The following is a 15,977-nucleotide window of genomic DNA, read 5'->3' as shown; positions in this document are numbered from 1 at the left end:
TATCCATCATAAAAGTGCATCTATCCATCATAAAGTGCATCTATCCATCATAAAAGTGCTCCACACGGCTCTGGGGGGTTAATAAAGGCCTTCTGAAACAAAGCGATGCGTTTGTGTAAGAAAAATATTCTTATTTAAAATTTTATAAAGTAAAATAACTAGCTTCCGGCCAAACGAAAGCCTTTATTAACTCCCCCCCCCCAGATAGCACACGTACATCACGGAGACGTCTATTTGATGTGCGTGTTTACATGCGGAAGATGTATTTTCTGCTCATCTGCAATGCGTCTATAGGACGTTTCCTGTCAGATGTCAAATAGACGTTAAGGAAATGTCTTTAAGATGTAATGATTTAGAATGTATGTTAAACTGACATCTTAAAGATGTCTATCAGATGTTAGTAAACAGCAGATGCTTTCCAGATGAAGTGATCTTTAACAGACATCTTGCAGACGTGCGTGTGATATCTGGGCCGGGGCCGTGTGGAGCACTTTTTTGATGGATAGATGCACTTTTATGGACTTCAAAACAACCATTCACTGCCATTATAAAGCTTGGAAGAGCCAGGACATTTTTTTAATATAACTCCGATTGTATTCGTCTGAAAGAAGAATGTCATATACACCAAGGGTGACTTGAGGGTGAGTAAATCATGGGCTAATTTTCATTTTTTGGTGAACTATCCCTTTAATAGAATCTGATCGTCTTAATCATATCTAGCAGAATTGTGCCATTCCAGCACAGCCCCGCAGCCGCTGTTGCTGTGCCGATGATGATGACTCATGCCTGCTGCGCTGTGGCTGTGAGCGGCCAGCGAGTCCAGCTGAGCACTGCGCTAGTATGAGTGTGTGTGCGTGTCTGTATTTGCTCAGTAAACACCAAACTGCATGCCAGCTCTCGGAGTCCTGCACTGCGAGACAGTTAATACCTCTCTGTGCACTTTTTAGACATCGCATACACATTTTCACACACACACACACACACACACACACGCAGTGCTGATAAAGGTGTCCTTGTGAGTCTCTCCCCCTCACACTCCCAGCGCTCCCTGACTCACGCGCCACTCGTCTTGACGGATCTCTTGTCTATCTCTTAAAGCGGAGGGTTTGATTTAGTGCTGCTGCAGGAAAATTGATCCCGTGTCAATGAGAGGAGGAGAACGAGGCGAACGCTCTTCTGCCCGCAAACCCTCGTACACAAGAGACTTTATGAGACCTAATCAACTTTTCCGAACTGTAAAAGCTGAACCAACTTTTCCATGATTTCGCTAACAGCCCGCACAGCAGGGATGGTCGCGTTCTTTCTCATAAAAAAATACGTTCTGACACTTTAGTTTAACAACCTACTAAAAAGGTCAAGCCACTGTAAGACTATGTCACTCCAGTGTTGCATCATAGCATGACTCCATTATTGCATAATTCCACAATACAATCAATCCTTTCACTGTGTAAAATTTTACATCATTCACATATGGGTGGGGTTTAAAGTGCCCCTATTATGCTGTTTTAAAGGTTCCTAGTTTTGTTTCAGAGGGTCTCCTACAATAGGTTTACATGCGTCCAAAGTCCAAAAACAATTAAGTTTTCTACATTGCAACATCCGCTTTTTTCTCACAATGTCTGAAATGGTTCGATTAAGGATTAGGTCTCTCTAAACCCCTCCTTGGTCTACTCTGCTCTGATTGGTCAGATGGTCCAGTCTGTTGTGATTGGTCTACTCTGCTCTGATTGGTCAGATGGCCCAGTCTGTTGTGATTGGTCTACTCTGCTCTGATTGGTCAGATGGTCCAGTCTGTTGTGATTGGTCTACTCTGCTCTGATTGGTCAGATGGCCCAGTCTGTTGTGATTGGTCTACTCTGCTCTGATTGGTCAAACGGTTCAGTCTGTTGTGATTGGTCTACTCTGCTCTGATTGGTCAGATGGTCCAGTCTGTTGTGATTGGTCTACTCTGCTCTGATTGGTCAGATGGCCCAGTCTGTTATGATTGGTCTACTCTGCTCTGATTGGTCAGATGGTCCAGTCTGTTGTGATTGGTCTACTCTGCTCTGATTGGTCAGATGGCCCAGTCTGTTGTGATTGGTCTACTCTGCTCTGATTGGTCAGATGGCCCAGTCTGTTGTGATTGGTCTACTCTTCTCTGATTGGTCAAATGGTTCAGTCTGTTATGATTGGTCTACTCTGCTCTGATTGGTCAAACGGCCCAGTCTGTTTTGATTGGTCTATCACTTACAGTGTGTGTCAGAAATGAAACGCCCATCATTATATCGTAATTTCAGCTCCAGAAGCTTCCTCAGAACTTGACACACTGTAAAGATGACGTTGGTTTTACTATATCAATTTGAGTCCGAGTCCAATTATGAAACATTGGAAGAAGCATCTGATCAACTTGAACCACCGTCAAAAGCACGACTTGAGCATGATGTTTCTAAGTGGTACATTTTTATTAAGTTTGTCGTACATTGTAGATGTGATCTGAAGGCGGGTCAAAGCAGATGTTGTTTGTGGACAGCCAATGAAGACCATAGGTTGGCATTATGCAAATTTGTTACAAACCTATGTAGGTTCGAGCAGGAAGTAAAAGTCGTGACGACTAGTGAATTAGTGACGACTCGTCTCAGGCAGTTCAGGATCGCTTCTTTCTTTTAGGAGACAATAAGTCTTTAAAAATGTGCAGAGCTTTTACATACAAACAGCCATATTGCACACTACATGAAAGGTAATATCCCAAAAAGCATAATAGTGCCCCTATTATGCTTTTTGGGATATTACCTTTCATGTAGTGCGTGCTTAACAAATAAAGTAGGCGAAAGAATTCTATAGACTTATTAAGGGAAAGGCCAAAGATTAACGATAAAGCATTTTCTTGATATACTGAATAGATTATTTAAAAATGACAATGTCATTTTCTGGTGCAATTAATCATGTGACTTCCTTTGACCTCTTCTGACTATCTATCTAATAGAGCCTCGACGCGAGGGAGGGTGAATGGAGCAGCCGGAGAGGTTGAGAGAGGGGGTGAATGGGTGCAGTGTCGAATGCCCTCCTCGCTAAAACAGGAAGTTTCCACTGGTTCTGCCCGACACTGCCAATGTGCCCTTTCTACTGCCCAGGTACACACATACACACACACACACATGACCTTACAGGGTCCAGCATTGAGAGGTTGGGTAAAAGGGCAAGGGAAATGCTATACCATGTGCTTTGGCGGTGTGTGATAGAGGATTGTGGGATACATCTAGTAAAAAAATAAAAATTGTTCAGTTGCTGCTTTAAATTGTGAAGTACAATCAACTTGGCTGTATAAGTCATTTCAACTTACATTATATTAAACTGACTTTAAAAAAAGTCGAATATGGTATAACTTACAATTACTTAACTTATTTTGATGAGTTAAAAGGATTAGTTCTTAGAAATCTATGACATCACTATGTGACCTCACCAGGGTTATGACATCATTTGTAAAGTTTTAAAAAAGTGTATTCTGACATACACACACACATTGTACATTTATGTAGATTTGATAATATACTGTACATTTCAGCATATTATGTATAATATTATATATATTCTGGTTTACATCCTATATTTACATTATATATATAATGTTTTATCATTATACATTTATGCGTTTTATAATATACATTTGATAATATTACATCTATTCTGCTATAATTTGTAATTTATGAATTTATTCTATGTATATGAATGAAAATAATGAATGAATTGCATTACATTATATACCTGAATCAAAAAAGGCATAAACACTATATTTTACTAAGTATTTTATATCACTACAGAAATATGGGAGTATCAGAGCCAGTTCATTAGAATCAACCATCCGAACAAACTGACTAAAATGAACTAGACTTGAAAAATGTATTTCAGTTAGCAACTTTTCTACTTTTCATTAGTGATTCCCCAGCACTAAGTGTGTATACAGACACACACCCTCTTTTATCCTGACTCACCTGAAAAACCTGCCTTAAGATATACAAATAAAACCACGCGTTTCCCACCACGCCAGCGAAAGAAAGAGACTCAAAGAGAGGACGAGGAGAAGCGAGGGAGGGTGGGAGAGCCAGGGAAAAAAAAAAAAACGTTTGAGAGTAAGAGATCCTGAGAAGTCAATGTCAAGCCAGTGATTTTCCACCACTCACACCTGAATAGCATCTTACACTGAGCTACAGAGACAAGTGGCACGGAGGAGTTCAGTTCAGCGAGTTCACAAACTAATGTCAGCGCTGTGTGCTGTGCTGCCTGTTGAGGGAAACACCAGACATCTGATGCTTTGATTATACATCTCCTGTCAAGAGTTTAACTTTAATGAAAGGCTGACTGAACTTTCACCAGATTATCAAAGAGTCTCTTAAACACACACACACACACACACACGTTGGGTTTCTATGTTTTATGGAGACTTTCGGATTTTTATACTGTACAAACTTTATATTCTGTCCCCTAAACCTACCCATCACAGAAAACTTTCTGTATTTTTACATGTTCAAAAAAACATAACTTGTTATGATTTCTAAGCTGTTTTCCTCATGGGGATCAAAAAACGTCTTTACTACCTTTCTGGGCCTTGAAAGTTATGACGTTGCTGCTATGGATGGTTTTGAAACCTCTCGGATTTCATCAATTTTAATATTTAATAATATTTTGGGTGAACTATCCCTTTAACTCAATCATATTCATCTAAGTCAGAGTTCTTAGTTAACTAAAACTGAATCTTTGTTAATGTTACTTAATAAAATTACATATGTTCAGTGTTTGTTAATTTTAGTTCACAGTGCATTATTAATGTTATTTTGATAATGTATTAGTAAATGTTGAAATTAACAACAAATGCTGTGGAAGTATTGTTCATTCTTAATCCATGTTAGTTAACTAATGAAACCTTATCTGTAAAGTGTAACCAAAATTACAATAGTATCTCAATGATAAACATGACTAAAATCTTAGCATACAAAAATAGCTCAGTGAGTTCATTTATTGATGATCCTGAACCCGAATCTAAAGCCATAAGTGTCCTCTCTGTGCTCGCGCTCGCTGAATTCCCGTCCCAGAGCAAAGCCACATGTCTGTAAACATCTGAATATGGAACGCCGCAAATGACTCTAACAGTAAAAGAAAGCAGTAAGGATTTTTAAAGCCTAGTGAAACTGATCAGACAGGGCATTCTGGGTTGAAAAGGAGAGATGAGAGAGTGTGAAATACATGTGTCAGTTTGATGGTTTGTGAGTCAGATGCTCTTTGATTTGGTACGTCTCTGTGCTTGTCTGATCTCGCATCTTCTCGTGTTTGTGTAATCGTTTGTGACGGTCGGGGTGTGTGAACCCCTCAGGTGCTCTAGCCATCACGATCACACACACACACATACCGTGATGGAATCAAGCATGATGAAGGGCAGAAGAGTGTGAGCCAACCTCCATAGATTCATTCCCACGATCTCTCTCAAACTGATACGTCAGCGATGCCTTTGATATTTGGATAAGTCATTTCTGTAACATGATCTTGAAACATGATAACATTTAACATGAACGAAAGCTTCATGCAAAACCTGCTGAGCCAGCTTCCTAGACAGCATTTTAGATGTTAAAAAAGTAGGACATAAGCTTGCAATGCATTTTATTTTTAGTTTAAGTAATTTTGTTACATGCTTTTTGTAACTGCATTATTTAGCTTTAATTTATTTTATTTTAAGTAGGCTAATTTTTAAGTATTTAAAAAAAATTGTTTGTCTAATAGTTATATATAATTAAATATATTAAATATTATATATATTTTTTGTCGTTAATTACTCTCGTGTCATTAAGTCTAAATTCTGTTCATCTGTTAATCATATAAAGACATTGAGTCTCTTCAGAAAATTTGGACTAAATCACTCAATTCATTCATTTTACGATCTCTTTATGAACTTTTTAAAGCGTCAAAGTGGTAGTTGCGTAGCTATCAATGGATGGACAGAAATCGCTCAGATTTCATTAAAAAGATCTTCATTTGTGTTCTGAAGATGAACGAAGGTCTTACAGGTTTGGAACGACGTGAGGATGAGTAATCAATGACAGAATTTTCATTTTTTGGGTGAACTATCCCTTTAATATTAAAAATGAATGCCAGTGTATCTGGCTTTATGAAACCATTCAGGCTCTGAGTCAGCGGAGAGAGTATCACCACTTTATCAACACAGAGACATATCATAAATTATAGGAAAGTTGCTGACCACTAAAATGAACTTCTCCTCCATCTTGTCTCGACATTCCACCACGGGTTACGTGCGCTCCACTGACTTCACTCCTATTGGTTGTCGATCCCGAAAATTGCTCTTCATTGGCATAGAGATAAACATATCTCAACTTTGCCACGTCGCTAACATCCTATCCTATCCTGACCCCAACAGTCACAGTAACTCGTGTTCCCAGAAATAGCCAGCTCTCTATTGAAAGTATTGTGTCGCTGGTAGTGTGAACGCAGCTTTAAAGCTAAGCTGCACATCTCTTGTGGTCTCCTCATTAGGGCTGAGATGGTAACATTTACAGAGCACACGAGTCTCAGACTGTCCTGCTCAATCGCACAGAAAGAGAGCGGAAGCGTTCGGCGGATGAGCGGAAGTCTCATTACCCAGCAGAACCAGTAAAAGCCGAACAGAGGCACATTACAGCCTGACTAAAGAGCTTTGCTCAGAGAGAACAGCCTGTAAAAGAATAAGAGAGAGAGAGAGAGAGAGAGAGAGAGAGAGAGAGAGAGAGAGAATAATCTGCTATTATAGTCTGTGTAATAATTTTAGTAGCTGGTGGAATAATAAATGCTGCATTACTGCATGGTGTTTGCATGCTTATTGAACATTAAGGCATCATAACAGCACATACTGTATAAGTAATGTATGTAAAGTATTGTTGTCTATTAAGTGTACAGCTTTATCTGAGTGCCTGCAGTAACATGAATCTCCTGGATATAGTGTTTCTATAGTCTGAATGAATGTGGCTGCTTTCACAGTAAAGCTAACTTACATGTAGGCCTAAGTGTGTGTGTGTGAGGAGAGGATTGAAATTCACGAGATTACCCTGTAAAAGTGTCTCCAAACTCAATGAAACACTGTTGCCTTCATGCGTATCGTATGGTAAATGCTTTGCAAGTGGTCAAAAAGAAAGAGTCATATTTGTGGAAAAATGAATGGAACTTTACATTCGTGCTGCTGCATATGGAAAACACAGTCAAAATATACTGTACATGCATTCAGAATCCACCAGGGATTTAGTTCATTTTAAAAGGCTTGAATTTACATCAAAACCAGTGTGTTGGTGGGGGTGGGGTTTGCTTTGTCTATGTTGTGGGGACTAAATGTTCCTACAAGTATTGTAAAACCTGAAATTAGCAACATGTGAGGAGCAGCCAATGGTCACAAAGAGGAAAACGGCTATAAACATAGTAAATAATCTCTAAATGAGAATATGTCTGTAATGGGTGCGTGCAGATAGGAAGATGTAGACACAAAAGATGAAAGATTCAAACGGGTAACTTTACTTATAATAATCCAACAGGTAGCGATCCATACAGAGAACACAAACACACACCACAGTGTTAACGATACCGGACAAAGCAGGATTAGGTGACCTATACACAAACTCAAATAAGATGCTTTAACTAACACAGCTGACACGGATGAACTAATAATGACGGTAACCAAGGATGATGAGTGACGTGAATCAGAACAAATGAAAACAAACTGAAAACAAAACTGAAGAGAATGGTGACAAATGCAGGTTAATAGTTAATAACATTTGTAGCATATAAAATCGAGGTTGCAGTGAAGCACTTTTAATGGAAGTGAATGGGGATGGATTACATAAAAGTAGAAAAAGTACTTTTTCAGTTAAAACGTGTGTATTATTTGAGCAGTAAACCTATATAAATCTCTGTTTTTACTGTTGTTTTGGGGGTTTATGGTGTTCTGTCATCATGGCAACAAAGCTGTAAATCTGGATATGTTTACATATAAAAGCTTAGTAAGTGTTTTTCCCACAATAAAATCATGCTAACACGCATATTGTTAATGTCAGAGTATTCCAGGTTCAATACAAGCTCAATCAAAGTGATGCATTTACATTGGAAGGGAATGGGGTACATTTTTGGAGGACTTAAAGGCATATATAAGAAGCTTATATTTTTATAAAAGCAGCACTTAGATTAATTATTCTGTTAAAAGTTGTGTATTATTTGAGCTGTTAAATAATTTTTACAGTCGTTTTGGGGTTTTAGGGTTTATGGCGTTCCGTCGTCTTGCAACAAAGTTGTAAAACTGAATATAAGTTTATACATAAAAGGTAAATAAGGTTCCAAACCATTAAAGACATACATACTGTGAGTTACGAGGTTGTTCATGCATGGCATTTGCTTCTGCTGAAGACGTCAGCCCGCATTATTTCAGCTTATTTTTTAAAATAGCAGAAATCGTGGTGAAAAACTACATTACCCATGATGCTGTACAGAAAATTCCACCAATCAGAGCCGAGAAAAAAAAACACAGCTTTTTAGCCCCACCCACTCCCATGAAGCACTGCGAATGATGTAATCGAGTCGATCTCCCTACACTCTCAAATGAAATGTTTGATATATATGCATATTTTGCAATAAACTTATATTGTTTTTATACATATAATCAACATTTGTAAATAAGTAGTGTAGTTTCGATTATGTAGTTTGCAGTGCTTGATGGGATTGTAGTTCTTTCCCTCACTAAAGCCGTTAAGCACACAGTCTTGTACCTTTGTCTTTTTGTCTGATTTTCAAACACTTTTTTGATTCACTTCGTAGCTTGATTTGGTTTATGGCTTATAACTCTTTAACAAAGACTATTTTAAAATACCTATAGGAAAAATAATAATTTCGGAACCAGTGCCGCTGAAAAGGGGGACGGGCTCTAATGCACTCTATTGTTAGTGTGTCATTGTAAGCCAAAGGAGAGACAAGTCGAAATGTATTTTTGTGGTAATCAGCATTATGCCACAAATGTTGTTTATTGAGCTTAACTTGTACTGAACCCAGAATATTCCTTTAAGGAATAGAAAATATCATTGGCTCAGTATAAATGCATTTGAAGTTGATAAAAAGACAAATGTGTGTTTGTAGTGCCAGACGAGACCACCTACTTGTGCTGTGACATTTGGAGTTCTCAGCTTCTTTTACGTGCAAAACGTTCTGACAGCGCTGAGACTGTTTGCTCAAGGTGAAAGAGTTTTTGAACATGAGATGAAAACAAACTATAACAGCTACACTCTCTTTCCTTGCTTTCTGGAACAGGACGATCGACCGGGCGACGAAGAACAAATGGGGTATACGATCAATCATGAAAAGGTGGAGGTGGCTGAAAACGTGCAGGAAGGTGAGCGTGAGAAACAAAGACAAGGGAGAGGGGTGAAATTAAACCGGATGAAATCAATCCTCGCATAATGTCCGCTTTGTGGTCGAGCCAATCTGCTCGGCTAAGCTCTAGACGTGCTTGTTTTACATTGGAAATGAAATGTGAATGTTTCCATAGTAACGTGCTCAGGCATTCCAGTGACGGTCCAGAGGTTATTCTTTCCCGCTGACCTCGATGCAGAGACGACCAAAACTTATAGACCCGTGAAATCAAAACTGACCTGATTTACTCCCTAATACGTGAGCCTGACATTATTTTGAACCATTCATTGGTGCATGTTATTCCAATATCCAATCAATTCCTGCAAAATTTCATTTACAGGTTGACAAGATGGACTTGAGATACAATGAACTCATTGTCACCATATCCTTATTTAAACACTGTCACCGCGTTTCACTGTAATTTCTACATGTATATAATTACAAACTGATACCTGTGTGGGGTTGTACAGCTCCTTTAGGGCGTTTCTGGAGCCTTTCCGACAGCAGCCCTCCGTCGCGAACGGGTTTCGCCTCATAACTGCAAAGAAAACAAAGAAAGAGAGAGATGGACTGTTAGACGAGCCTGGATGCAAAAGAAACCAATCCTGACAGGGCAGGTTTTTGTTGAATCGATAGTGTAGTGTTCATCTGCCCACTTGAATACACACACACACACACACACATTTGTCTGAATGGATGCCCTCAGTTAAAGGGCATGTCTTTAATAATGCAAACCCATCCAACAAATCTCCATATAAACAATACATTCAATTCCAACACACTTCTCTAGAGTGTGTGTTGCAGTGAATAATTTAAGCATGCTGATGCCTGTAGACGCTCTGCCATGTTGGAACTGACAGTAATAGTTTTCTACAGTTTGTCTCTCAGCAGCGAGTCCGCAGAGAGTGACCGGCACTGCTGAAATAACACTAGATGAAAGCTAATGACCAGCTCTGCTGAAATGGTGCCCTATGAAAGCAGTCTCTGTGCCACGCTGCTGTAGCAGTGCTTCATTCGCTCGTTTATTCGCACTCATGTAACGTTATCTTGACTTGTAACATGTATTTGTGTTATGTTAAGAGTTAAATGTGTTTTCGCACAAAGAGAACTTTGTTTAAAAGTGTGTTAATGGCTGTAAGTGAACACAGCGTTCTCAGAGCGTCTGATGTCTGACTGTTCGGTCCAGCTCGAGGTAAGGGATCCGAATGAAACCGAGACCGCTGGGAATGAAAGGATGAAAGGAAAAGCAGAGTGACAGAGGACGATGTGTTAATGAGGAATAGAGAGGCTATTGGACTAGAAACAGACGGTTTGGACCAGCAGGGTCGACAACCTGAGGGGTCGTCATTAGCGCACGAGAGATAGCGAGAGATGTGATTTAATTGGTCTTTTAGAAATGTTCAGATCCCTCGCATCTGCACGCCAGTTTATCACTCACTCATCTGAGGAACTAATCCTTTTTTATAATCGTGCATTTATAGTTATAAATATACCCACATGGAATACTAGCCCGCAGAATTCAAAGACCCATCATTCAGGTTCTTCACATCCTGCTCTATGTCTGTCTTTATTCAATATTTTAGTTGATTTTCTCTTTTTAGCGTGAAAAAAGTGTGCAGATTCCAGGTTATGAAGCCAAAAACAGACTTTTTTTCACTTTTTATTCTGTCATATATGATACTTCACGTCAAAAGGGTTGTTTTAGGGACAGGCCAAAAACTTTAACAAAGGAAAGTACAATTTTTTATTTCAATTTACTTTAAAATGTAATTTATTCCTGTGATGCAAAGCTGAATTTTCAGCATCATTAGTCCCAGTCTTCAGTGTCACATGATCCTTCAGAAATCATTACGCTGATTTGCTGCTCAAGAAACATTTCTTATCACTGTCAGTGTTGAAAACAGATTAATAGCTTTGTGGAATCCCTGATACACTTTTTTTTCCAGGATTGTTTAATAAATAAATTGTAACATTATAAATCTTCACTGTTACCTCTGATCAATTTAATGCATCGTTGCTAAAAAATAAAAGTATTAATTTCTTAAAAAATAAACCTCACTGACCTCAAATGCTGAACTTATCTTGCCTGCTAACTCATTACAACCAGAAACAATGATCTGCAAACAAAGTGTGTGTGTGTTTGGGGTTGAATATGGGTTCGCTCTGCCTGAACATCCCCTAAAATTATCCCACCTGCGTCCATGTGGATCTTGCTGTTATTAAATTGGTGGTCCATTGGACACACACCTGCTGTAATTTGCCATATGCTGACAACACCACTGACGGTGGCACAGCACCTGCCCCCCCCCCCCCGCTCCACCTGCACCCCCCGCTCCCCCCCGCTCCACCTGCACCGCTCCGCTCCGCTGCGTGACCTTCAGCTCACCCGCTTCATCATACAGTTAGCCATTGTTTGAGACAAACCATGTAGTGGCCAGCTTTATGAATATTAAACTGTGAAGATCTGAGGCTGTACATTGATGAAATGTCTCACAGCTGATGGATGAGGATCTAATGGCAATGTTTTATTCCGGAGAGCCGGGAAATTAAAGAACCTGAGGCACAGAGATCTTGTTTAGTCCTAAGGGAAATCAGAAAACTGAATGAGCAAAGCAGGAATGCTTTAGCCTCCTAAACACAGTTTACAGCCAATGAACAGCACTAATATATAGATCCTGAAACAGAGAAATAGCTGCATATAAAAACTTTGGATTATCAACTAGCCCAGCTGTACACATGACCTTGCGCTGCTCATTCCCAGCAGGATGGTTTCCTCCGAGCCATGATCACATGGTCGCATATCTGCAGCCATCCATCAGCCGAGGATTATGGTATACCGGAGGATTAATCTGTTTCTATCTACCCGTAACATACTCTAAAACAAATCAGTTCCCTTATCACCGCTCTGAGCACACAAAGCCATAAGTCAGACTACAACTAAAATGCACTCACTCATAAGATCACATTCAGTAATAAAAAAGATGTTTTTAGTCAATAAAGATGACAGGGCTCCATTTGGACAAATGCAGGCCATCAGATCCCCGCCAACACACAAAAACACAGCCAGATTTTTATTTCATTTTGAACCATTTCCCATTAGTAAAAGAAAACAAAAATACTAGGTCTCTCAATCAATTGAAAGTGACATTTAATTAACATGGATATGCTGATTAATTAATAAAAGCACATGAAAATTATTGAAACACATTGCATTATTGTGGTAGGTGAGAAGCCATGTTTTTTTTATTTATGGAAATGGCATGTTTTAGTGGGTGGGGCATTTCCCATGGAAATACCAAGTTTTTTGACATGTCCCATGGAAATGCCATGTTTTTGAACATATCTGATGGGAAATGGTTTTTTTTTTGGTTTTTTTACTTGTCCCATGGAAATGCCATGTTGTTGCTGTTTTTGGGCATGTACCATGGAAATACCTTGTTTTTCTTAGACATGTCCCATGGCATTGCCTTTTTTTACTCGTCCCGTGGAAATGCCATTTTTTGGACATGTCCAATGGAAATGCCATGTTTTTTGGACTTGTCCCATGGAAATAACATGGTTTTTTTGGGGGCCTATGAAAGTGCCATGTTTTTTAGTTTTTTTTAGGTCTATGGAAATGCCATGTTTTTTGGACATGTCCATTGGAAATGCTTTTTTTTTTTTTCATGATCTCCTTTAAAGTACCTTGGAGTATCATTTAAATACTATATTTATATATATATATATATATATATATATATATATATATATCAAAGTAACATGTTTTTACCATCTGATACCCTCATGGTACATTGCTTTTTTGTAAGAGTCCAGTTTATTCATAATTTTTTTCTTGTGTAAAGAGACAAGGCTTCAATCTCATTATGGTTTGAATTAGCTTTCCACTAAGAGTTCAGTATTTATAATGTATTTGGGTGACTTCATTAATCAATGAGTGATAAGCACTGATGTGTGTGTGTGTGTGTGTGTGTGTGTGTGTGTTTACATGGACTGAGAGGAAGTGTGTGTTTGCTTCCCACCAGACACGGACATCTGGGCAGATTGTCCACTTTCTCTGATTAACTTTGCTGCCATTTTCTCATTTCTCTTTCACTCAAGCATTTAATTCTCTAATTATAATTTTGTTATTTTTCCAATAACAATTACTACGATGGCAATGAGAGTCTTTCAAAGACAGCAGAAAATGAAGAATATATTAGCATTGCAGAAAGTTCAGCAATGAAATGTTCTATTTTATATTTTCTTAATCTAATCAAACAACTTAAAACACATTACTGAAGTAGTCAGAAGTGTGTGTGGGAAATATTCTGACTCACTGCACCCAGACAACCACAGGATGATCTTTCCCATTCACATATGACTTAATGAACGAGCTCGAGTGTGTGCGTGTGTGTTGCATTGAGGTCTTTTGTCAGATAGGTTCAGCCTAATCCACTTTTACAGATGTGAAAAGTGCTAACAATTACTAGACAAATGTTGTGTGTGTGTGTGTGTGTTGTGTAAGAGTTGTTCTTAAAGGGACAGTTCACCCAAAAAATTAAATTCTCATTTACTTACCCTAATGTCGTTCCAAATGTGTATGTCTTTCCTTCTGCGAAACACAAAAGAACATATTTTGAAACATATGATGAAAGTCCAAAACAATAATTGACTTTCATTGGACAAAAAAAAAAAAAAAAAAAAAGACACTTTTGTGTTCCACAGAAGAAAGAAAGTCATACAGGTCTGGAAAAACATGAGGGTGAATGTTCATTTTGGGTGAACTAGCCCTTTAAGGTGTCTATATATAAATTCAAAGTGTTTCCTTCACCTCAGATGACTGATTAAGTCAGAAACCACAAAATAAAGAGTCCATATGTCTGGCTATACACTTAGTCAGACAAGTTAAGATGTGTTGTTCATGTCATGTTCTCCTACTATATTTCATCAGAGGGGTGTGTGAGTTGGTGTGTGGGTGAATGCTGTAAAAGTGGTCATCTCTGTGTCTGGAACCAGGACTGTAGGTCAAGAACGTTGAATCAGAGCTATAAAGCTGGGAGATTAGAGTCTAATAGCCCATGTTTGTTATTTTCTGTCATAGTGGGGACTTTCCATTGATTTCTATTGGTTTTATACTGAGCTAATGATGTTTTTATCCCCTAACCTTCACAGAAAACCTCATTATTTAGTCTGTTTATTTAGGCGTTTTCCTCATGGGGACTGTTTGCTTGTCTTCCATTGTAGGTGATTACAAGTTTTACTGTCCTTGAGGGGATATTTGTTTCCCACAACTTTGGCAAAAGCCGACCCAGAGTCGTGAATATGACTACTAACTGCATCATACTTCACCGGACCTCTGCTGTGTGTGTATTTGAGTTGTTTGTGGGGCTTTTTATGAGCGTGTCAGCATCCTGGCGTCGTGATGCCGACACAGCACTCTAATTGCATACTGAATGTGGATACACACACACACACACACACAGAGCTGAATTCATTATCCAAACTCTTCCTTGTGACAATCAGGATGAATCTGCATCCTTTTATTTCCTGTTCTGTCCCTCTTCATCTTTGTACCACTGTCCTTGTGCAAAATGAATGTACACACGCTTTCTCTTTGGCCGACCCAGGCTGTCATTATTCATTCGTCTCGTTCTTCTCTCTGCGTCTCCATCCGTCCATATTGTCCCTCAGATCACATTACATCAGAAACCAGCTGACAAACGTGTCACCTTGAAGACAGGCAGAGAAAAATGGCTTCACGTCCTTCAAACTCACAAACAACGGGATACGGATGTCACCGAAAGCACTCTCGTATTCATATATTTGCTGCTAATATTTTCCTCTGCTGTTTCGATCTGCATTGCAGGTGTCATCTGTCCTGCAACTCTAGGCCAAAAACAACAGCGTTACGCAAAACACACAAAACATAGATTCAAAGATTATTCAAAAACACGAACACATGCAGTAATTCAGACTTAAATTCGGCCCTAACTCACTGTCAAGATGCTATCAGATTTAAAGTTGAACTCAGCAAACTCTGATGGAAGATACTCAATCAAATACTCTCTTACAGACAAACAAGATGGCAATGATAGTAAGAAGCAGATCATAATCAGACAAATTGATGGCTAATGACTGAGTTTGGCTGCCCAGATCCAGATCTTGACCATCTGAGCTGAATCAGCATCAGCAACACAAACACACTGATTCCTTATTATACTATACATGCACTGTCATTAAAGGGACAGTTCACCCAAAAATGTCATTTCTGTCATCATTTACTCACCCTCATGTCGTTTCGTTCACCTTCGAAATGCAAATTAAGATATTTTTACTAAAATCTGAGCGATTTATGTCCCTCCATAAACAGCTGCGCAACTATCACTTTGACACTTCAAACAGTTCATAAAGTGATTTTAAAACTTCATTATCGTGTTTCGCAGCACGTTTGAGCTTCTGTAAGAACCAATAAGGCTTGCTCACGTCAAGCAGGTTCGGTTGAGCTTCTGTTTATGTTCGCTGATGTTTATATGTGAATAAAAGCCTAATCTGTTCATCATAAAGCAATCATGTGTTGTGTCTCTTGGGCTAAACCT

General features: G+C 38.9%; 1 protein-coding gene across 7 annotated transcripts in view; it reads right to left on the bottom strand.

Annotated features, from left to right (window-relative positions):
- Nucleotides 1-15,977, bottom strand: part of chst11 (carbohydrate (chondroitin 4) sulfotransferase 11) — a 42,101-nt gene that overhangs the window by 10,407 nt on the left and 15,717 nt on the right. For 4 of the 7 annotated variants that reach the window (XR_014605782.1, XM_084111433.1, XM_084111434.1 and 1 more), the window contains one exon: nucleotides 9,855-9,940. Coding sequence is in view for 5 of the 7 variants with exons in the window: in XM_084111433.1 (XP_083967559.1) it covers nucleotides 9,855-9,940 (86 nt within the window). In the remaining 2 variants the exon portion in view is untranslated. Of the gene's footprint in view, nucleotides 1-9,854; nucleotides 9,941-13,959; nucleotides 13,994-15,977 lie in introns of all 7 variants that reach the window. The other 3 variants (XR_014605783.1, XM_084111435.1, XM_084111436.1) reach the window with 1 other exon arrangement.

Source organism: Abramis brama, assembly GCF_963993115.1.
Source record: "Abramis brama genome assembly, chromosome: 4".
Taxonomy (NCBI): domain Eukaryota; kingdom Metazoa; phylum Chordata; class Actinopteri; order Cypriniformes; family Leuciscidae; genus Abramis; species Abramis brama.
The sequence above is the reverse complement of the archived record's forward strand: the minus strand, read 5'-3'. Positions and strand labels throughout refer to the sequence as shown.